At 45.8% G+C, this 21,961-nt stretch overlaps 2 protein-coding genes across 2 annotated transcripts; one reads left to right on the forward strand and one right to left on the reverse strand.

Moving 5' to 3' along the window:
* Positions 1–1,317: 1,317 nt before the first annotated feature.
* Positions 1,318–17,891, reverse strand: SDHD (succinate dehydrogenase complex subunit D; the record flags this gene model as incomplete). The annotated part of the gene is made up of 4 exons (XM_054997981.1): positions 1,318–1,994; positions 11,579–11,723; positions 15,144–15,248; positions 17,810–17,891. Coding segments are annotated over 4 exons (498 nt in total), but the record flags the coding sequence as incomplete, so codon positions are not given.
* A 98-nt stretch (positions 17,892–17,989) lies between these two features.
* Positions 17,990–19,704, forward strand: TIMM8B (translocase of inner mitochondrial membrane 8 homolog B). The gene is made up of 2 exons (XM_054998363.1): positions 17,990–18,132; positions 19,307–19,704. Exons 1-2 carry the CDS (start codon positions 18,046–18,048, stop codon positions 19,472–19,474), a joined length of 255 nt encoding a protein of 84 aa, XP_054854338.1. The 5' UTR covers positions 17,990–18,045; the 3' UTR covers positions 19,475–19,704.
* Positions 19,705–21,961: the final 2,257 nt, after the last annotated feature.

Genomic DNA, 21,961 nt, shown 5'->3' on the forward strand with positions numbered 1-21,961 from the left:
TCTAGGGGAAAAACATACACTGAGTAAACGGGCTAAACCATTCTTCTCCCCAGCGCTGCAGCCCCAATCCACACACCCCCAACCCCAAAGTATCTTTTTTAAGATTTAAAAATACATTGGGAGATTTGTAGATCTATTCTGTACTAATGTATGAAGAACCACTGCATCACTACAGCGAGAAAAGCAAGCAAGCTGTTAGTTGCAAAGGGTTTGTATTTGCTTACGTTTTCTTGGCATACATTTGCAATGGGTTCAAGAATATTTATTGATCCAGAGGAGTTAGCTGTGTTAGTCTGTAGTTGCAAAATAGTAAAGAGTCCAGTAGCACCTTTAAGACTAACGAACTTTATTGTAGCATAAGCTTTCAAGAACCACAGCTCTCTTCGTCAGATGCATCTGATAAGAGAGCTGAGGTTCTCGAAAGCTTATGCTACAATAAAGTTGGTTAGTCTTAAAGGTGCTACTGGACTTTTAACAAGAATATTTATTGATTATTTAAAAACAAGTTACCAAGACCAAGGTCTTTTTGAGAAATTAAAGGAAATGTGAAGTAACATAAAAAAACTATCGTTAGGAAAAAAAACCTCTCTTGATATTTTGCTTTTAATTTCTATATAGTACATTTCTATCCTCCACAGAGCTCAGGGTGGTATACACTGTTCACTCTTCTCCATTTTATTGTCACAACAGCCCTTTGAGGTAGAATGATTGCCCCAAGATCACCCAGTAAGTTTTCATGACAGAGCTGGTACTGAGATTTCCCCGACTGTCATTGGACCCTAACTGCTTAACCACACCAGCTCTTCATGTTAGAATGACAATCCTTGTTACTGTAACATAGCAGAACCCAAATAGCTTTTAAAATGATGTCCTTAGTAAAGGAACCATGTCAGCCCAACTGATCAACTAGAGTGTTTGCTAATTTACCTACTGAATTAAGCTCGTAGCCCGATTACAATGTTAATGTCCGGGATGGGGCATGCAAAATGGTGGTATTTTCTGATTTAATTCAATTATAACCCACCTTTCTCCCCAACGGGGACCCAAAGTGACTTACGTAATTCTAATCTCCTCCATGTTGTTTTCACAACAACCCAGTGAGGTAGGTTAAGCTATATGCATGTATGTCAGGCCCAAATTCGCCCAGAAAGTTTCCACTGCAGTGTGGGGATTCAAACTAGGGTCTCCTAGATCCTCATCTGACACTCTAACCACTACACCACATTGGCTCTTTTAAAGAGAACAGCTTTTTAAAGGCAAAAAGCTAAATGAAGTCAAAAACAAGAAGGTACAAAAATGTTTTTCTGAATCAAGCACTTGAGGGTTCCATAAATTCTTTATTGTACACAGTTTAAAATAAACAAAAAAAGCCTTCCCTTTTTGCACAGCAATTGTTCAGGACCCAGTCTGAGCCCTGCGCAAGATGCTGTGTACAAAATTCACTAATTGCAACTTCAGGACTGAGACATAAGATGAAAAACCAAGATCAAGTTATGCCGCACTGGCTGAAAGCAGGCTGTCACTGGGCAGGGAAAGGGGAGCTGCCGGGAGAGAGGGGGAGCTAGTGGCTTCACCACCCCAGCACCCTTCTCCAATCCCAACCTGTTCCTGGCCTGATTCTTTTCCTGGCAAAAATCCCCACATTTCTCTGAGTAGCTTCCGGCTGTTAACCCTGACCCAGAAAAACCTCTCCCCAAAATACTCTGCTGTATGCCATGCAGGGCCCTCTGCTGCTGCTTCTCCCTTATTCAATGACTTGGTGATAAAATGATGAAGCTGAGGCCGCGGTGAACAATCGTTGCATGTTGCCGGCAGTGGATGGTGTGTCTCAGAGGCTCCACAGCATGGCCACGGCCTTGCAGATGCCCACGTCTTGGTAGTTAAAGTAGCAGAGGCCTGCAAAGGTGACGGCGGATAGCAGATAGAGGCCCGTGCTGGCTAGTTTAAAGGATGTCTCTCCGTGGACGTAGTCGGTTACGACTTGGCCAAGGCCCCTGTGGTGGGAAGGGAAAGAAAAGGATGAAAAACAAACAGCAGAAACTATCTTCCAGATCAACCCTATTCTCCTTCCTAATGTTTGCTAAAGCGATTCCCGTAACTTGATACTGATGTGAACCTTGAGTGATTTCCTTATTGCGCAAGAGTCGCTGCTTGGCCTTCACAGCAGAATGCTATTCCTTTGCTAGGGAGGAAATCTCTTTTCTGTAGTCACAGCAACTATTGTGCCTTCTCTTCTCTGGGAAAGCTGCCAGAGGACACATTTAGGTCCCTGAGGAGAAGCAGCATCCAGGAAACAATCTTTTAAGGGTAGATTTCTTCTTCAGAGGAAGGAAAAAAGGTAAGAGAGGCCGGCACTCTCATAGTTGCAAAGGGTTCAAAAAGGAACACAGGTGCTGACGAGAGGCTTAGCAGAAGCTACCGAATATGCAGATGTTGACAAGCACGAGCTGTTAATTCCCTCTCTCTCCAGTGCAGTTTTATTCTATCCAACCTCCCAGGAGCTAAGACTAGCATGCACGGTTCTCCCTTCTCAGTTTTATCCTCACAACAACCCTGCGAGAAAGGTTTGATGGAGAGCGTATGCCTGACTCAAAGGCACCCAGAAAAGTACCATGGTAAAGTGGGGATTCGAACCTGTGTCTCCCAGATCCTAGACTGACACCCTAAGTATACCACGCTGACTTTCCCCAAGTTTAAAAGATTGCCTGTATGGGAGCTGACTCTGGGAGTCAGCTGTGTCAGAGCCAGAAAAACGAAAGCACAAACGATGCTTGGGGTCATGATGTCTTACTGGCCAAGGGTACCGAGTTGACACAAGAGAGAGTCAATGCAGCTGAATGCCTCGAAAGCCTCGTCTTACAAGACCGAGGCTCGGAATGACAGTCCCAACTTCCTCAGCCAATTTTTACCAGTTTCAAGTCATCTAAATTACAGACACCGCTAGAAATTCATGTGAGCTGACCATTTCTTGGCTCCAAAACAGGAACGGGAGTGGAAATTTGTAGGGAAAATTTGTACACTTCAACTTGAAACTTTTTTGGCATTATTCCCCGAAGGGGAGAAATTGGGGCAACAAGAAAGGCAGCGGCTGAACATACCATCTCATGTGAACAGCCAGTTCACGAGTGCTCCTTCGTCTAGTGAGTCAGTTAGAGACCAGCAGGGGAAACTGCTTGCTAATTTGTCACCCGTGGTTTCAACACCTTTCTCAGGCCTTTGCTAGGGTAAGTCCCTGGCTTGCTTTTGAAAAAAAAAACAAAACCAAAACACAACCCCCAAGTATCACAGCATTAGAGGATGAGGATATGACAAGCCATGAACAGAAAAGACCAGGAAGTTATGCAAGAGAAACTGGGGAATTCATGTGCTCGAGACGAGAAATTGCAGATGGACTGAATCGGTTTAGGCTGCGTATGACAAAGGCCAAAATGCAGCTGAGAACAGATGTGGGGCATGCAACGAAAGCCGCGAAGATTAAAAGAGGGCTGGATTCTTCTGAGGAATGAGATCCAAAACTGGACCTTTAGGAATAAATGCTAGATGCAAGCCCAAACTTTAAAAATGCCAACGGCATAAGAATGTAGAATATCATGATCAAAAGGAGATAAAGAAAAGAACTAGTTGCATAGATACAAGACTGACTATATTAAAGAAGTTCAAAACAGCTCACAAACAACTGATTATACAGAATTACCACCCCAAAGGCTGCACCCTCCAGCTCAGCTCAGCTCAGTCCAGCACCTCGGCTTCCCAGCCGTAGATGTTCTGATGCAACGGAGGTCCCTGTCCTTTTAGAGGCTGGAGACCACGGTGGGTAAAACCTTCAGTTAAGGGACTGGTCTGCACCACACAGTTCCACGCAAGGGCCCGATGCAAGGAGCCATCCCCTATGACAGCGCAGGCCCCGTCAACAACTGCATCACGTCTTAAGGCACAGCTTTATCTGTGCGTAATGGCTGCAGAGGCCTGTGAGCCATCAAGAGAAGGCAGGAATGGGCCTGGCGTTTCATAGCGGGAAACATGGATATGCCTGCACAAAGTTCCCAGCGAGGCCTCGTATGGAACGCAATGGCCAATTCTGCTCATCCGTATTCAAGTTAGCACTGGGGGCTGCCAATGGCAACAAATTGGGTGGAGTGGGCCCTCTGTTTTAGGGGAGATTCTGGGGGGTGGTTCTGGGGAAAGGCAGGGGAACACAACTGCCACTCCCCATTTAAGAGTTGAATCTGGTTGCTCCTCCCCACTGTGGCAAGGTCAGACCCCCCCCCCTCAAGACAGAATCACTTTTCTGCAGGGCAGGCTGACTCCTCTTTTGATTTCTGCCTCTAAGTCCCTCCCTGCTGGCACAGGGTCCTCTTGGTGCCTGGCTTTGTCTCTTAACACATATTTGCAAAGCATTCTCCAAGAACTCAACCAGCGTCCGTCCCCGTCTCCCACTCCGCAAAAGCTCAAATGGTCAGGGTACCAAGGCGTTCTCTGCTGCTGCCTTAAGAGCTCCACTGAGACCTGCTTAGCTGGGGGTGGGCAGGGATTTTCCCAGGATTCTCTCACAACATGAAGTCACCATGGGCAGGCAGAGGTGATGAGGCTATGGGCAGGAGCTGGGAAATCCCCGCTTCAATCCCCTCCTCTACCACATCACTAGTTCTCCCACAGGGGCCCGTTCCTGCAACACAAAAAAAATAACACTGTCCCAGCTCACAGGGCGGTTGTAAAGATTTCTGAGAAAATGTCTGGAAAGAGCTATGAATATTTGAAATGTGCCAAATAATGGGTAAATATTACATTAGAGAACTTCTGAACCGACTAAGCTGGAAGTAGAGGCTGGGAGGAAGCAGGCCTTCTGGGTGGGGGCTTGAGTGCCGGGGGCTGCCCTGACTCTTCTCTGGGTCCAGCTCTGCATGCCCAGCCCCATCACTTCCACAGTCCATCTTGTCAATTTGGAAATTAACACATTTTTAAGAGATGCCATAGATCTGTTAGGCTGGGGGGAGGTCTTAATGTCTGGCTGGGATAGTGCCTTTTTCTTCCATTATTGGAATAGTGCAGTTTCATTACATAATCGGGAACATTTTAAAACTTAAATGTAGCAGAGCAGCTTTCAACTGAAGGTCTCAGAAAAAGCCAAGAGAAACTCCAATGGCTCATTCCTAAGGCCTGGTGATGTAAATATTCCAGTGATCTAATGGGTGACAGGATTGAACCTGGCAAGGAATATAAAGAAGAAATGACAATCCCTTAAGGAGACTCGAGGGCTGCAGGGGAAAACGCACGTGCAAGGGGTTATTTGAAGACAGATACATGCACAGGGTCTCATGTGCAGATGTGAGAAGCCTCCAAGGTAGGATGAGAGTTAGGGGGGCCTAAGACTAAAAGACTGCATCATCAGCAGAGTGGCCACTTCCAAGACCGGGTAGGGAGGGGAGGCACAGTAAGACATAGTTACCCCCAGGGCTTTTTTTCTGGGAAAAGAGGTGGTGGAACTCAGTGGTGGAACTCAGGACCGCACAAGGACGTCACTTTGGGTCAGCTGGAACAAGGGGGGAGTTTTTTAAAGTTTAAATCGCTCTCAGCAAAAAGGGTCACATGGCCGGTGGCCCCGCCCCCTGATCTCCAGAAAGAGGGGAGTTTAGATCGACCTCCGCGCCGCTCAGCGGCACAGAGGGCGATATAAACTCCCCTCTGTCTGGAGATCAGGGGGCGGGGCCACCGGCCATATGACCATTTTCAGGAGGTGCCAGAACTCTGTTCCACTGTGTTCCAGCTGAAAAAAAGCCCTGGTTACCCCACAGACAAACTCCAACAGAAGGCCAAGGTGCAGCACATGGGGCCAGTCAAAGGACGCAACTGAATCCAATAAGAGTCACAATTTCCCCCTATAATATTGCCATAGGTGGAATGCCAGGCCACACAAAAGTCATTTAGCATGAGAGGTGTACTATAGTGAGAAAAGAAAATGATTATCAAAATTAAACAAAGTAGACTTATAGAAATAATAGGCTAACAGTAACAGACTACACAAATACAACTGAACTGTAGAGATGGAGTGTAATATATTGTATAAATATGTATTAATCTGGTAAGATTTGGTTTGATCTGTTTGTAGGTTGATTTGGAATTAAAACTAATAAAGCATGTTATAAAAAATAATGATAAAAAAACATTATTTTTTCCCCCAAAAGCTCAAAGGTGATGTGTTAGGGCTTTCTCACCCTAGCTGTGAGCTACTTGGGGGCATCTATCTGGCTACTCTGGGCAATAGGTTGCTGGACTAACAGTGCAATCCTGAGAAGAGTTACTCCAGTCTCAGCACATTTATTTCAACAGGCTTAGACTGAAGTAACTCTTATTTATTTTATCGTATTTATATTCCACCCTCCCCACAAGCAGGCTCAGGGCAGATAACAACATTAAAACATTGCATATAAAACATTTAAAAACATTATACAAAGATTTTAAAAATAGCAGCACTCTTTTCTTGATGGCGGCAATACCGTTGATTACAAAAAGTGCAGCAGTGCAGTTGAGCATAGCAGCAGCTTCAGAACAGTGGTGGGCAGCTCTCATAGGGAGGGGAGTAAATGTTGTATCCTCCAGCCAGTGGAGGCCCAGCCTCAGCCATAAGCCTGGCCGAACAACTCTGTCTTACAGGCCCGGCGGAAAGATAGTAGATCCTGCCAGGCCCTGGTCTCGGTAGACAGAGTGTTCCACCAGGTAGGAGCTAGGACTGAGAAAGTTCTTGCTCTAGTCGAGGCCAGGCGGGCCTCCTTGGATCCAGGGACTGATAACAATTTCTTTTCTCCTGATCGGAGGGTCCTCTTTTCTCCTGATCGGAGGGTCCTCAGTCTTCTTAGGACTGAGCTGTGAAAAGCCTTCAGTCTGCTCTACGCAGGGTGTAATGATTTTAAGTAAATGCGTGTGTGTGTCTTTAAATGCTTGGTGTGGTATAGATGAAGAGTTGGGGTGAAAAGAGGGATGAGGGAGTGATATGACTGGCTGATGATGGAGAGTGTGGGCGGAGTGAGTGCAGTTTTAGACTGAGAGGGGAGAGAAAAGATTCCGTCAGGGCAAGAGAGGCAAGCTGTGTGCAGCCTGAGCATGTTTAAGCATTTCTGAGAAAAATATTGAGTCTGGTTTTAGCAGGCAAACTTTGTGCAGACTGTGGGGAAGCCTGAACTGTGTGTCTGTGAAAGAACGTTCAGTCAGGAGAAAGCAGGCAAACTGTGTGTGCACCCGAGAAAAGGTCTTACTTGTAATTGAGAGAGAAATTAATATCAAAAACACGCAAACTGTGTGTGAAGCCTGAGAGAAGATCTGTGTGACTGGGTTTAAGTAAAGTAACTTTAAGAATTGAGAACTACCCTTTTGAAACCATCAAGTTTTAGAAATAATATGAAACCGATACGCTTCTTATAAAAATAAAAATTTACTTTGGTTTTTTTTTTTATATCCTAGAGTATCTGTCATTCTTATATCCCATTCCTTTCCTCGGGGCCAAGTAGTACCACGAAAAAGCCCGACCCTTGGGCACGTTACCAAAGGGGAAATTTAAATAAAATACCTTGGAATATAATTCCTGGTGGCAGCAATCTACCCAGAGGGTGTAAGAGAAAGATTAAAGGCAAAATCTACCCAAGAGAAAGAAAGGGTCATAACACAGGGCTATTCTTAAAGTTTCCTTTGAAGCAAAAGAAAAGTGCGAGTAAACAAAAGACAGCGTAGAAGCAGCAATAAACTCAGAGTGCGCCCAATTCCAGAGATGCCAAAGGAGTCGAGAACATTTGTTCCAGTACGGGAAGAACGTACCATCGCCCGCTGGAGCTAGATGCAGGAATGTTTGAGTTCCAAGTCAACTTCTAAGTCCACTAATACGGAAAATGGTTCTTGGCCACACCTTTGGCAGATCCAACAATGAAGGCGGCCAAGTGCCTCCTGAGTCATCCAGACTCAAGTCCTGCCCTTGATAAGAAGTCCACACAGTACAAAAACACCGTGCCAGCAATCCCGCCTGCTTCAGTTGCAAAAACAAGGAGTGTAGTTCACCGGCTCTGCCATGTATTCGTGGTCCTTTTTGAAACAGGATTCACTCAAAATATATGAATTAACTCTTCCCTTACAGCTGTTGCATCAATCCAGACGAGTTAGCCGTGTTAGTCGGTAGTTGCAATATAGTAAGGAGTCCAGTAGCACCTTTAAGACTAACCAACTTTATTGACGCATAAGCTTTTGAGAACCACAGCTCTCTTTGTCACATGCATCTGATGAAGAGAGCTGTGGTTCTCGAAAGCTGATGCTACAATAATGTTGGTTAGTCTTTTTTAAAAAATTCTTCATTTTTGAAGTTTTTAACTAATACAACAAACATAATACTTACAGGAATAGAATAATGAACTTTGATAATTGAAACAGTAGGGGTGTGAAGATTTCAATGACATAGGAGGTTGTACAACAATAAATGTTAGCTAATATATTGCTATAACTCTGAAGTTATAAAGTTGGTTAGTCTTAAAGGTGCTACTGGACTCTTCACTATATTGCATCAATGTGAAACTTCAGAAGGGGGAGAAGTGACATGCAAAGGTCTGCTTACTCTTTCATTTAAGAGTCTGGCATTAAATTATAGAAATTATATTAAGCCCGTGTGTGTGTGTGTGTGCGTGCGTGCGTGCGCGCGTAGTTTGGTATGATGGGATTTTACAAGGAAGAGTCAATTTCATCCCAATACAACAACATTAAGCCACTTTAGGGAAAAAAATAACGTTTTTAGGGGACAGGTGTTTTGCACTCCTCACAGAAAGGAAGTAGATACAACTTCAGTGTAATCCCTGTTTATGAGAACCAAGAGAAAAATCAGCAACCAAACTTTCCAGTTTTCTTAGTGCTGACCTGGAAAAAAAAGGGGGGGGGAGGAAAGAGCATGCAACCTAATAAAATGTCCTGGAATACTCAAAAGATTGCTTGCTGTTATGCAACACGTTGGTTAGTCTTAATAAAAAAGTATCACACATGGTTGCTTTTACATCTTGTCCAGAACAACACAACTACGTACAATTTGGGGTCCCTTGCACATAGAACATGCTCTAAACAAACACATTCTTCAAACTATATGCAACTTCTGCTGGTCGCAATGAGGGCCAAGGAGCTCAGCAGGGCACGGAGGTGCCATCTCTCTGACTACTGTTTTGCTTAATTACTTCTGGCCTCTGAGTCTTCCATCTTCAAAGCTGACTGTCCTAAGGTGCCAGAAAGCTTCTTTTAAATTGATAGATTCTCAGGATGCTTAATTCACAGCTCAACATTAAGGGCAGTGTTGAGGTGGTAGTAAATGTGAGCAAAAGAGCCCTAAGGAGGACTTACAAAAGTCAGTCACATAGCTAATCTCTACTAACTGCTCAAGGGTTAATAAGCTGAACCTAAGATCTGCGAGAGCCATAGCCAGCTGACTCAGAGAAGCGCAATTGCAAAATCAATGATCACTGAAAATCAACCCCAAATTTCCATCCCCTAACTGAGCTGGCTGTGGAAATCTTTCCCCACACAAATTCACTGCAAAGAATTTCTCTCTGAGACTGAGAAAGCCAGAAGATGACCCCTCCATCATTAAACCAAAGCCCCTCAGAGCTGTGGGGTGATTGGGGTCAAGGCATGGCAGGCAGAAAAGCATTTCAGCAGCCAAAAATGGGGGGGAGGGGAAATGCATATAGCCATGAACGTGAGGGAGTGGGAAAAGAGGAAGGAGAACTGAACTTCCCGGAGGTCAGCTCCAAGGCGTAATATGCCAGTTCTGCTTTGCCTGTTCATCAGGTACAGTGCCAGAAATCATTGAGGGAATGGGTGGCAGCTGATAAATGGACACCGAATCCAGGAGATCTTGGCTGTGGGTGCCCCCAGAAAATCCTGCAGCTTTGGCTGGAATTGCTCTCCCCCCTTTACAATCAGGCGTTCAGCTGTGGGGGCGGGGGGTGTTTCCTGGACCCTGCTGTATGTCTGAATGCCCAGAAGATGGGCAGGACTGCCTCCCCAAGCTTTATCAGGTAAAGCAACAATATCCTCCCCTGGGAAGTGGGAACTTATCCACCATCACCCATGCCCTGGTAACTTCCAGATTAGATGAAAGCAATGTACTTCACAGGCAGCTGCCTTTAGAGAGTATCCGGAAACTAGCACCAGTCCTGAATGCAGAAGACTAACATAGGTTATCCATTGGTTTCCAGGCCCAGTGTTGGCTTTGACCTACAACTACAACTAGGAGACCCGACAGTCAGCCAGCCTCCCCATGAACCTGCCTTAGGGGGATGCTGCCCCACCTGTGAAATTTGTGAGGCCTCTTCACACCCCTCCTCCTCTGTGGGAGAGGCCCTGCCCGTGTTGCATTGTGGCCTGGTTATACTTGTCTGTAATATGCCATTATTTTTACACTGCTCTAGTCTCGAGATGGTAGTAATTGGTTTTGTTGCACTGTAGATCTATGATGTTTTAAACTCTGGTATATTGTATCGTTAAATTTTATTGTTAGGCGCCATGAAAGCATGTAAACGTTTTGAATCAGTTAAGGGTGCCTTAAGGACCAAATTGGGTACCTTTAAGTACCACACTGCCCCCTGGTGTCAAGCTAAAGAAATGATACAGAAAGAAATCGAGTCGGTCTTCAAGACTAACACGGCTAAGCGCCAGAAAATACTATTTTCTTTTTGTGTTTCATTCCACAGGCAGAGAAAACCAAAAGTCCCCTCTGGTTATATTTTACAGGTGCATCTAAGCTAGAAGGCTAATAGTAAGGCAGAAATGACTGCTAAAGCAGAAAAGTCCAGTACTTGCAAAGGACTTTTTAAAAAAACATAAACATTGTAAAAACTGTTTTGTGGAATCAGACCAAAGTCTAATTAGTTTTGCTTCTCTGTGTCCCAGAGGCCATCCAGATACGCCTGGAAACCTCACAAGCAGAGTCAGATGAAAGAGTAAGAGCCCTGCACTGGCTCTCCAAAAAAGTAGCCTGGGGTACACTGCTTCCGTACATGGAGGTTCCATTCTGCTATCACAGCTAACAGCTGTGAAAAAAGGGCCTTGCTCACTTGCAGACTGGACAAGCGGAGGGTGCTGCACGGCCAAAAGACCAGATCAGGAATAAGTGGGCAGATCCTGGGGACGACACACTATCAAGATTCAAAGGGGTGCAGAAACAACCGGAGCTCCAGTTTGGAGCTCTACTCCAAACTGTCTTGGACCATTAACAGATTCACTCTGTCCCTAAAGGACGACTCTGACATCAGCGTCGCCCCCTGGAGGTCTCAGCCCTGTTATAACTTCAAGGCTGGCTTCTCCAGAGACACTGAACTCGACCAGCAGGACCACCCTGCAGTCCTTTCACAAATCACCTCACTCTGAATTTGCTACCTTGTATGAAGCAGTTGCAAGTTTTTGTAAGGAAGGTAGGAGGGCCACGGCTGCTAACTCAATACACTACTGCAAGTGAACCAGCTCCCCAGCAACAGGCCCGCAGGACCCTTCTGCTCAGGGCTCCGAGCCCTGCACTGTCAGGAAGACCGGCCTCCTTCTTTGGCTGCGCCTTCATGCTTACCAGTGGCCGTGGAGTGTGAGAGCCGCAGCCAGGGTGTAGTCCACCACCGGTCCAGGGTACAGGTAGGCTGCAGGCAGGAGCCCAAGCAGGAAGACGCTGACTGCTCGCTCGCCTGTCCAGTGCAGAGAGGCTGCCTTGGAACCTGCTACAAAGACAAGATGCCCTGTTAGCCTCCAATCACAGCTTGGTTACGCTACTTGGGGGTTAGGGTTTGAGTCTGTAAATGCAGGAAGTCTGACTGTCTGTCTCTCTCTCTGGCAGTAAAGAGTTCCCAAAATTTCACACAGGGCACTTCCTCACACTAAGGGCTAAATGGCTTCAATGTCTCCCCAAAATGAAAATTCAAACAAAATGACTGACAGAACTCCAGTGTTCCCTAGGTCTGTGGCTAGGCAGACTGATAAGGCAAGGGAGTCGCCAGGCCACATAGTCCCAGAGAAAACAAAACAGATCCCTACAAAAAAAGCAGGGAATTATTCCATTGGTGCCTAATGCCAACTAGCAGACACACAGCTACCCATGTGGCACCTATCTGGCTGGGCAGGTAGGGGCAATTTCTGCCTCCTGATCTGTTCAAGGCAAAGATTTAGAAGAATCTGGCATAGGGAGGGACAGACATCAGACAGGTATCTCAGCGGCACAAGGAACTTCACCCCCACTCAAAATCAAATGCCCAAATTATACAGGCCAATTTAATTCTGCAAATTTGAATATTAGTAATTGCCATACATAATTCCAAACCCAGTAGTGGACATTTGCATACCTTTCCTTTTTGGAGAAGAATGACGGCAGAAGTCAACATAATGGTAAGTGTGGAACAGCAGAGGGTATCTTGGTACAGAATTGTGACTGCAGCTTGGAAGGGAGGGGTGGGCAGCCTTGGAAGGGCACGCAAGGTCCACTCACTGAATAGCGAAGCTCTTGCACACAGTCTTTAATGTTTGAAATGTTTTAATATTTTGAGGCTCACCACCGTGGGGACCCTGAGTTGGGTGGAAAGGTGGCACAGAAATGTTTTAAATAAATAAATATGCCCCGTCTCTGCCCAAGGAGATGTTCAGGACCCAAAGGACTAGAACTTTTAAAAAATAGAGGCAGGACTTTCAAGGATCACAGCTGTGATCCAGAAAGGTAGATTCCGGATTGTGTTGTTCTGGAAAACAACATCACTAAAGAAGTAACAAGAGGGGCAAACCCACAACAAAATACACAGAACACCCAGTCAAGAAAGGAACTGTTGCACAGCACAGAGGTGTCACAATTTGCACATGTTGAGTATTCGAACGGTTCTATAATTAACATAATTTGTACTGCAGGACAGGCACGGAGCCACCCAACAGCAGCTGTTCTACAGTACTGCAGCATCACCGTCTAGGTTCTAGAGTGTATATGTTCACGAGCGAACAGGAACACAGCCTTTCTTTGCAAAGGTGACAGCTCATGCTGTAGGCAGATGTTCTACCACTGTGCTTACAGCGTCTTCTTCAAAACAATGACTAGAACCCAACATCTTTAAAAGTTTTAGATTCTGAAACATTAACAAACTCATGCAAGTGGCAATGTTTGGAAGGAAAGCCCCAAACATACACCTCACACTCCAAATAGTCTTTCTTCCATGTCATGCATTTAGGGGGTGGGGCACGGGGGGTTAACAATGTCAAATAGGCACTGGAAAAAGGTACAGAGAAATTGTTGTTGAAACTGGTTGAATAATTAGCAGACACCACAGGGAACCCCAAGAAAAGAACAAGACAAGACCATCTTCTCTCAAGAACGCTACAAAACCATTCAGTGTAAACATCTCCTGGAATCCCAATTTATTTCACTGCACTTAAAAACAAAATCAAAAAGAGTCCAGTAGCACCTTTAAGACTAACCAATTTTATTTTAGCATAAGCTTTCGAGAATCAAGTTCTCTTCTTCAGATGCCTGATACAGAGACTCTGAAGAAGAGAACTTGATTCTCGAAAGCTTATGCTAAAATAAAATTGGTTAGTCTTAAAGGTGCTACTGGACTCTTTTTGATTTTGCTACCACAGACTAACACGGCTAACTTCTCTGCACTTAAAAACAAACAAATCCATCTCCAGAAACCATCCCAAACCATGTGGGGTTATTACAGTTAATGGCTTTCCGTGGACTACTTACACTAATCAAGACCACTGCACGGAAAATAAAGATGTCCAAACGCTGCTATTTTTTCCATCCAAGAAAAATAGATGCCCCTTTTTACAGCAATCAAGACTTGAATCCACAACCTTTAATAATGCAATTCAAAGCCTTATGCTTGACCACTACATCATCGGTTCCAAACAAAGGAACAATCGTGGGCAAGGAAGAAGTGGAGATTTAATGGCACTATCGGAGGAAAGATGAACTTGCTGTGAACTGGAAGTTTGCCAAGCCACCTTTCTTTCCCTGACATGCTGATTTGCTGTACACTCCCCTATACATCCTTCCAGAGGAGTTAGCCGTGTTAGTCTGTAGTAGCAAAATAGTAGAGTCCAGTAGCATCTTTAAGACTAACCAACTTTATTGTAGCATAAGCTTTCAAGAGCCACAGTTCTCTTTGTCAGATGCATGGAGGGTATGAAGAAACTGCCCAGACATATATAGGTGGTGAAGGGATGGGGGAGAGGGTGCAGGGAGTGAGGGTCATGTAAATGTAAATAAGTTACCAGAAGTCATGAAAAAGGTGGAATGCACAATCCAGCCTGGGTGTGACCCCTCCCCTCCATTGCAGAATCTGAATAGAATGCCTGAGGGCAGTTCCTTTTGATAACGAGATTACCATCCAGAGTCTCTATTCAATCCAAGTCTGACTGAGTTAAATTTACGTATCGATTCCAATTCAGCAGCTTCCCGTTGGATTTTGACTTTGAAATGTTTCTATTGAACTATGGTGACCTTTAAGTCCTTGATGGGATGTCCTGGTAGACTGAAGTGTTCTCCCACTGGTTTCTGAATGCTGTTGCCATTTTTAATGTCAGATTTGTGTCCATTTATTCTTTTGTGCAGAGGCTGGCTGGTTTGTCCAATGTACAGAGCAGATGGGACATTGTTGGCACATGAGAGCATATATCACTATACATCCTTACAACTCTCGTCTACAACCAGCCATAAAGACAAGAAATGTGGCTTTGTGATGGGGGTGGCAGCATTTCATTCATCTAAAATCTAATGTATTATCAAAACAAACAGCCCCAAATCTTCAAGAAATAATGGAATAAAGGCTAAAGCAACAAATATTTTAAATGTATTTTATTGAGACAGATCCTGTGACTTTATGTTGCTAATGGTAGTGCTTTTGTCTAGCATGAGGAGTCTTCTGCCAGTGGAACTGTTTTGAAGGCAGACTCCTTATTGCCAAAGAAAAATCATAGGAACCAGCCCCTTAGCAGCACAAGCATAACTAAGATCTTGTTGCCACTTAGAAAGTAGGGACAGCATTTTGCACGGATTTTGGCTTTCAGAAGCCCAACGCCTGCAGGAACAATTCTGGCAACTCTAGTAGTTTGACACAGACATGTGAAATAACAACATGAGATAAACATGAGACACTTACCTAAACTCCTGGGGGATGTATGGATTTTGCATGCCAGAAGACGGCGCTCCTCAGTTGCAGAGCAGGCAATGGCTGGTCTGGTCAAAAGAGCCTTACTCAGGAGAACTGTGTACAGAACAGATGCATTTCATTCATGGCACATTGATTTCCGGATCCAAATCAACATATGTATGATGCTAGAGGCAATAAGTACCACCAATATCAGGCTTAACAAAAGAACTTGAGAAGCAAACGCATGAGGTTTTTAGGAACAAAGTGTAAAGTCTCATCCAACAGTCATGTTTCTCATTCAGAGACTGAATAACAATATTTTCTACCTCCGATATGTACCAGCAATTCAAGAGGGTGCAGTACTGTCATATAAGGACCACATGATATGAAACGTAAGACAGATCTTTGGGATTCCATATTCAAATGGTGTAGATTCTTGTGTGAAACAGCTTACAGGTCAAAGCGGCTGGGATTCTTAACAAAACCGCCCCCATCTCTGCAAGAGAGAACTGGATGACTTCCAGACCCCACACTTATTTGGAAATGTTCCAAAACCACAGGACGTGCAATCCCACATTACTCCATGGTGTACAATGGCAGGGGACACACACAGGTGCACATCCAGTATTAAGATTCCTTCGTGTATGCAGTAAGGGTAAGAACAATCTCCTCTCTGTTGCTCACAAATAGAACACAAGAACACTTTGATTATAGTAACAATCACTGAGGTAGAGGAATCTCAAAGAGACCATATCTTATTGCAGGATCTAACAAGCTGCTCGGCAAGATCCTCAAACTGCAAGTGGCAACATTACTCAGCCTGAATACTGCTTCCCCTGTGAGGCCATCCTGTTTTGAAGCAGATGACTGCTGTGTGCAATTGGGACAACTCATGCTGGCCAAAATTAAATATGCTTATAACTGGCTACTACATTGCACACTCACTCTTTGTAAGGAAGCCTCCACAGGCTGTTGCTGCCCTTATCCACACAGTAATGCCTGTTGTTTGCACATACACCAGATGATGCTTCACACTGCCAAGAGAGATATGGCAGGGTGGGGGTGGGAATTGGTCTCTGTCCAAGACTGACAGCACTATAGCCTTCCCAAAATGTTTAGTGAGTAAGCTGCAATATGTTCCCTGTCCTGTAAATTAAACGCACAAGGAACAGGGGGAGGGGGGGAGAGATCAGAGGAAAAGTAATTCACAGAACCACTCTCAATGCTAGTAAATGCACAACATCTACATAGGCCTGATGTTCCAGCCACAGAAGACCAAAGACTGGTTCTTGGTTGGGAGGAGAATAAGAGTCACCTTCAAAAGGACAAAGCTGCCCCTCCATGCAACAGGGCAAGCCTTTGGCCCCAGTTAGGGAAATTCCTGGAGATTTGAGGAGTGGGGCCCAGAGAAGGCAGAGTTTGTGGAGGGACCTCAGTAGGGCGTAATGCCATAGAGTTCATCTTCCAAAGCCGTCATTTTATCCAGGGGAACTGATCTCTGTTGCCAGGAGTTCAGTAATTCTGGGATATCTCCATCCACCACCTGGAGGTTGGGAACATAAGCTGCAGCCCACAGAGCACTAACACACCACTTCATAAATGGAAAGGAGATGCTTAAACAAACCCCGGCCGGTAACAATTAAGAAAACAATGTCAGTTGAAAGCCAAAGGTTTTAGCGCTTCAGAAGACTCAGTGTGTGTTTGTGTGGGGCGGTCAAACACATCTCTTAGAGACTTAGAGGGTGGGAAAGGTCCCATGCATTATGAGATGTTTATATAAAACACAGGCACCACCACCACATTAGTTTAAGTTTAGGGAGATGCAATGTTAGCTGGGAAGAGTAGTTTAAAAAGACAGAGCCTGTGGAGATCGCAACTCAGAGGATTTGTTAATTTCATCTTCTCTGCAAGGCTCTGTCAATTTCACCTCTCCAGTCTAAAACTGTGTGCGATGACAACCAAAGGGTGGTGAGGAATGGAAAGGGGCTGGAGCTGCCTTCCAAAGCCACGTTTGGACCTGGAGAGGTTTTAATGGGCTGAAGTTTCCCTTCTGGCATTTCACAGCCCCTTCACACAGCTTATAGCAAAGTCCTAGCCCTGCCCCCAGCTCTCTTTTTAAACTACCCTTCCTGGCTAACATTGCATCTCCCAACATCTGTTCTTCACTTGCCGGATGTCTCGTGTAGAGAGACCCTTAGTTAACTCGGGATGGGGAACTGGGGGAGAGAGAAAGACGGGTGGTGGTGGTGGTCAGGAATCCTCCTCATAGAGCCTAAGGGTGCAAACCTCCAGGTGGTGGCTAGAGATCTCCCGGAATGACAACAGGCTGCAGAGATTCGGCTCTCTGGAGGAAATCAAGATTCGGTCCAGGAGCACCTCAGCGACCAATGGGAGAAAACGGCAGTTTTGCAGGCATTAGACCCGCTTACCCGAACCCAGCACCCCCCCCCCAGTTCGACCCCTAAAATCTCCCAGAGGAGTCAGCCGCGTTAGTCTGTTGCTGCAAAACAGTAAAGAGTCCAGTAGCGCCTTTAAGACTAACCAACTTGATTGTGCCACTGGCCTCTTTACTGTTTTGAAATCTCCCCGCCTGGAGTTGGCAGCCCTGACACTGGAGCCTTCCACTTTCCCGTGACCGAAGGACGGAGGGCAGCCGGGTCCCGGCCACGTCCCACCTCGCAGGGCTGTGCGTGCGCGACTCACCGCCTCCTCGGGGCCCCGCCAGCCCCGCCCGCCACAGCAGTAGCGCCGCCGCCATCTTGCCACCCCAAGGGCACTCCGCCACCCGGAACCGGAAATGCGTGTCGCCCTTCGGCAGGGCAGGAGGCGCTTCCGGTCAGTTCCTAGAGCGGCCCTCTCAGCCCTGCTCGGAGGCTTCCGCGCGGTTGCGGGAAGGAGGGAGAGGCCCGGAATGGCGGAGCTGGGCGGGGAGGCCGAGTCGGCCGAGCTGCAGCGCCTGGTGGCGGCCGAGGAGCAGCGGGCCCGCTTCACCGCTCAGGTAAGCCGCCAGGACAGGCCTTCCCTTCGCTTGCTCTCCTTCCAGCCCGCTTTTCTTCCCCGAAGCGGCTTCCATCGTTCTCTTCTCCTGTTTATTCTCACAACAGCGCTGTGAGGGAGGGCGGGCTGAGAGGGCGGGCCTGGCCCAAGCTCACCTCTGGGATGCCAGCTCCAGGTTGGGAAAGTCCTGGATATTTTGAGGGGCGGGTTTGGGGAGGGAGCGCTGCGGGGATGTGATGCCCAAGAGTCCGCCTTCCAAGGCAGCCACTTTCTCCAGGGGAAACTTATCTCTGGCGTTAATTCCGGGAGATCTCCAGGCTCCACCTTGGGGTTGGCAACCCTGATTTGATCTTTGCGGATCGGCGAGCTGTTGTAATTCTAGCATCCACCTGGAGGTTGGCAGCCTTACCCAGGGAGCTTTTGTGGCACAGCGGGGACTCGAACCTGGATCTAAGATCGTAGCCCAACACTTTAACCACTACCGCATGCTAGCTCCCACTGCAGTCACATGACAAGCTAAGAAGCGAGCAAAAGCTCATCCTGGAATAAACGTTGGTCGCCTTGACGGCCCCGCAGGACTCGTGTCTGGTTTTGCTACAAGAGACTAACAAGGCTACATGTAGAGAACAAGCACAGGAGGCCTGGCCCGGGAGAACCCATGAGGAGAATTGCCAGGTGGGGGGATTGATAGGCCAAAGGAAAGCTGCCGTAACACAAGGCAGAAAAAAATAAATCTGTGGCACTCACTGCCACAGGATAAGGCAGTGGCTGCAGCAGCTCCAAATGGGGGCCAGACTGGTTTATGGGAGACAGGGAAGAGCAGCAGAAGCAATCAGCGTGTTGGAGTAGTTCCCTTTTCCTTTTAGATAAAATCTGCTTTTGACTGCACTGGCAATCCCTTCTCCCTGTCCTTTGTCCTGCCTAGATGTTCTATTGTAAGCCATTAGAATTGCAGCTCCCTCCCTGGATTCGCAGTAGGGTCCTATTCCTGAGGCCCATCTTGATCTCTGCCCCTTGACCAGATCACTTAAAGCTGCTGCTGTAGAAAGTTCTGTATTTTAGCTCCTGCCTCATTCAGCATTGTTTGTGGATTCATGCCTGTCAGTCTTCATTCTAATTTTGATTACTATACGAAGTACTGCTGACCGGAGATGTTTGTGTCCCTTTCCCTTTAGGTTCACAACTTCATGGAAGTCTGCTGGGATAAATGTGTTGAGAAGACAGGCTCCAAGTTGGACTCCAGAACTGAAGCTTGCCTGGGCAATTGTGTCAACCGCTTCATAGACACAACACTCTCCATTACCAATCGCTTTGCACAGATAGTACAGAAAGGAGGGCATTGACAGCGCTGCCTTGCACCACATGGAGCTTTACCACACCCTCCTAGACCAACAGATTTCATACTGGCCAGTTACATCAGAACTTCTGCTTGGTGAGAAGGATGACCTCAGTGCAGAAAGTCTACCACTGGTGTGAGAATGCAGCTGACCATTTCTAGATGTTGAACTGGCTCATTGAGAGCAATTTCTTGTCTCCATGACGTTTAATAAATCAAGAAGACTTGCACAAACAACTTGATATAGTGGAAACCGATTACTGTGTGTCCCTTTGTTTACAGGATGAGATTTGTCCAAATAGCTTGCTTTAAAATTCATCTGGTTTTAGGGAATCAATGAAAACCACCATGTTTCATGGGAGAGTCTGCATATGAAGGAGGTGCCTTTTGGCCTCTGTTAGTTCACAACTCACTTAGGTCATCTGTATAGCAATGCCTGCTCTGGTTCTTTGAACCCACTGGGCAAAGGTGAACTCAGAAATTGCTGCACAGTTCAAAACTGCAATTTGGAATCAAAATGGTTTGCAGTCAGAAAATGTACACCTCACAATTTTACAAAAAGAAGCTTGTTAAGGGTTTTAATGTCAACTGGTACATCCCAAGACCACGTACTGGTGCAAGCTGTAGAATGTGGCATGCTACATCTAACTGCTTAGATGAAACTGCTTAGATGTCATGTGCCACATTCTGGAGTTTGCACCAATATAAATGTGTTGTTCAGATGGACCAGTGGACATTAAAACCAATTCCTTAACAAGCTTCTCTTTGTAAATGAATTAACAATTATTCTGTCCAGTACATATTGTAAGCCTCCCAGCCTGGGATGATTCTAGGTTAGGTTTTGAGGAGTAGCGGGATCAACAGGAGCAAGACTGTGCCTGTTCTGTTATCATTTTTCTGAAGTGCCACTTTCCTTAAGCTGTACCAAAATGCTGGCTCTGTTCTTTATGTACACTGGCTCTCCCCACTCACCCACACATCAGGCATTAATTTCCAGAACACATCTGTTGTTGCCATTCTTCCATTTATGAACAAAGCATAGAACAGCAAGGCTTGAGTCCAGTGGCACCTTCGAGACCAACAAGATTTTCAGGGTATAAGCTTTTGAGAGTCAGAGCTCCCTTCTTCAGAACCCTTCCTTTGTGAGGTTGATAATTCCCACTCGATGTAGATAAATACCTTCATGACTCAAATTCTGCTGTTCTACTGCAGACCAATACGGCTACCCACCTAAAACAAAGCATAGATTATTGGTCCACCAAGTTCAGTACTATCTACCAAAAGGTCTTTCCCAACACCTGAGATCCTTTAACTACAAGACAGTAGGTGCCCTCTTCTGAATCACAGCCCTTCCAAAGCAGACACCCATACCCTTTCTCTTCCCCTTCCACAAACTTTTAAATTCTCTGTATGAATTAACAAGCCTTTGGCATCAAACTTTTAGCACCTCTCAGCCCCCAGTACTGCAAAAGTTAGAAAAGCAGGCGTACCCTTTGACTATCTGATGGGTGAAGCCAATGCTGTGTTAATTTACTCAGATTCTCTGAACTGATTTCAACATCACTTGTACATATCAAAATTATTTTGTTCAATGGATCAGAAATAGCGTCCGTTTCTTTAACAGTGACACACCTTAGGATCATTTTCTAAACTAAGTTGTATATGCTGGCGAGAAAGTCAGGCACTCAATCTTTGGAAGATGATACATCCAGATATGGATGGAACAAGCAATTGTGTTCTTGAGGAGTGGCAGGACAAGGGGGCCCCAACTCTCTAATAGTAAACCAAAAGTCCAACATAAAGTAATTGGGAGAGGCAAGTAAATATGAGCCCAGGTTCTTGAAAGCTTATGCTACAATAAAGTTGGTTAGTCTTAAAGATGCTACTGGGCTCTTTAGTGGGAACTGTCGTTTGCTGAATGTGCTGAAGTGACTGTTCCCCTCTTTGGATTACACCCTTCCAGACAGCCAATGCCCAGATCTGCCCCTCCTCTACAGAAAGGTCTGTGCAGCTAGGAAATTTTTTACAACTAGGGTTGCCAACTCCAACCTTATAAATTCCTAGAGAGGGAGGGCAGTATCTGAAGAGTGGAGTTTGGAGAGGGAGTTCAGATGTGATGTGAAGATACAGTCTGCCCTCCGAAGCTTTCATTTCCGCCAACATAACTGATCTTTGTAGTCTGGAGATCAGTTGTAATTCCAAAAGAACTCCAAACCTCACCTGGAGGTTGGTAACCATAAGCCAAGCCCCCGCCCCCAAACATGTTATGCCTGCCTAAATCCTTCAGCAATAGATCAAGATGGTAGCCATCTGTAGCAGTAGAAAAGTGCAAGAGTCCAGTAGCACCTATAAGACTAACAAAATTTGTGGTAGGGTATGAGCTTTCGTGAGTCACAGCTCTGGAGAAATATCTGAAGCTGTGACACAGGAAAGCTCATACCCTACCACAAATTTTGTTAGTCTTACAGGTGTGAATGGACGCTTGCTCTAAATC

Source organism: Eublepharis macularius, chromosome 14 (assembly GCF_028583425.1).
Source record: "Eublepharis macularius isolate TG4126 chromosome 14, MPM_Emac_v1.0, whole genome shotgun sequence".
NCBI classification, from domain to species: Eukaryota; Metazoa; Chordata; class Lepidosauria; order Squamata; family Eublepharidae; genus Eublepharis; species Eublepharis macularius.

Excerpts from the sequence above, each read along its gene's own strand:
- TIMM8B (XM_054998363.1), top strand. The coding sequence starts at position 18,046 with ATGGCGGAGCTGGGCGGGGAGGCCGAGTCGGCCGAGCTGCAGCGCCTG. Across the intron at positions 18,133-19,306 it reads GGGCCCGCTTCACCGCTCAG|GTTCACAACTTCATGGAAGT; the intron begins GTAAGCCGCCAG and ends CTTTCCCTTTAG.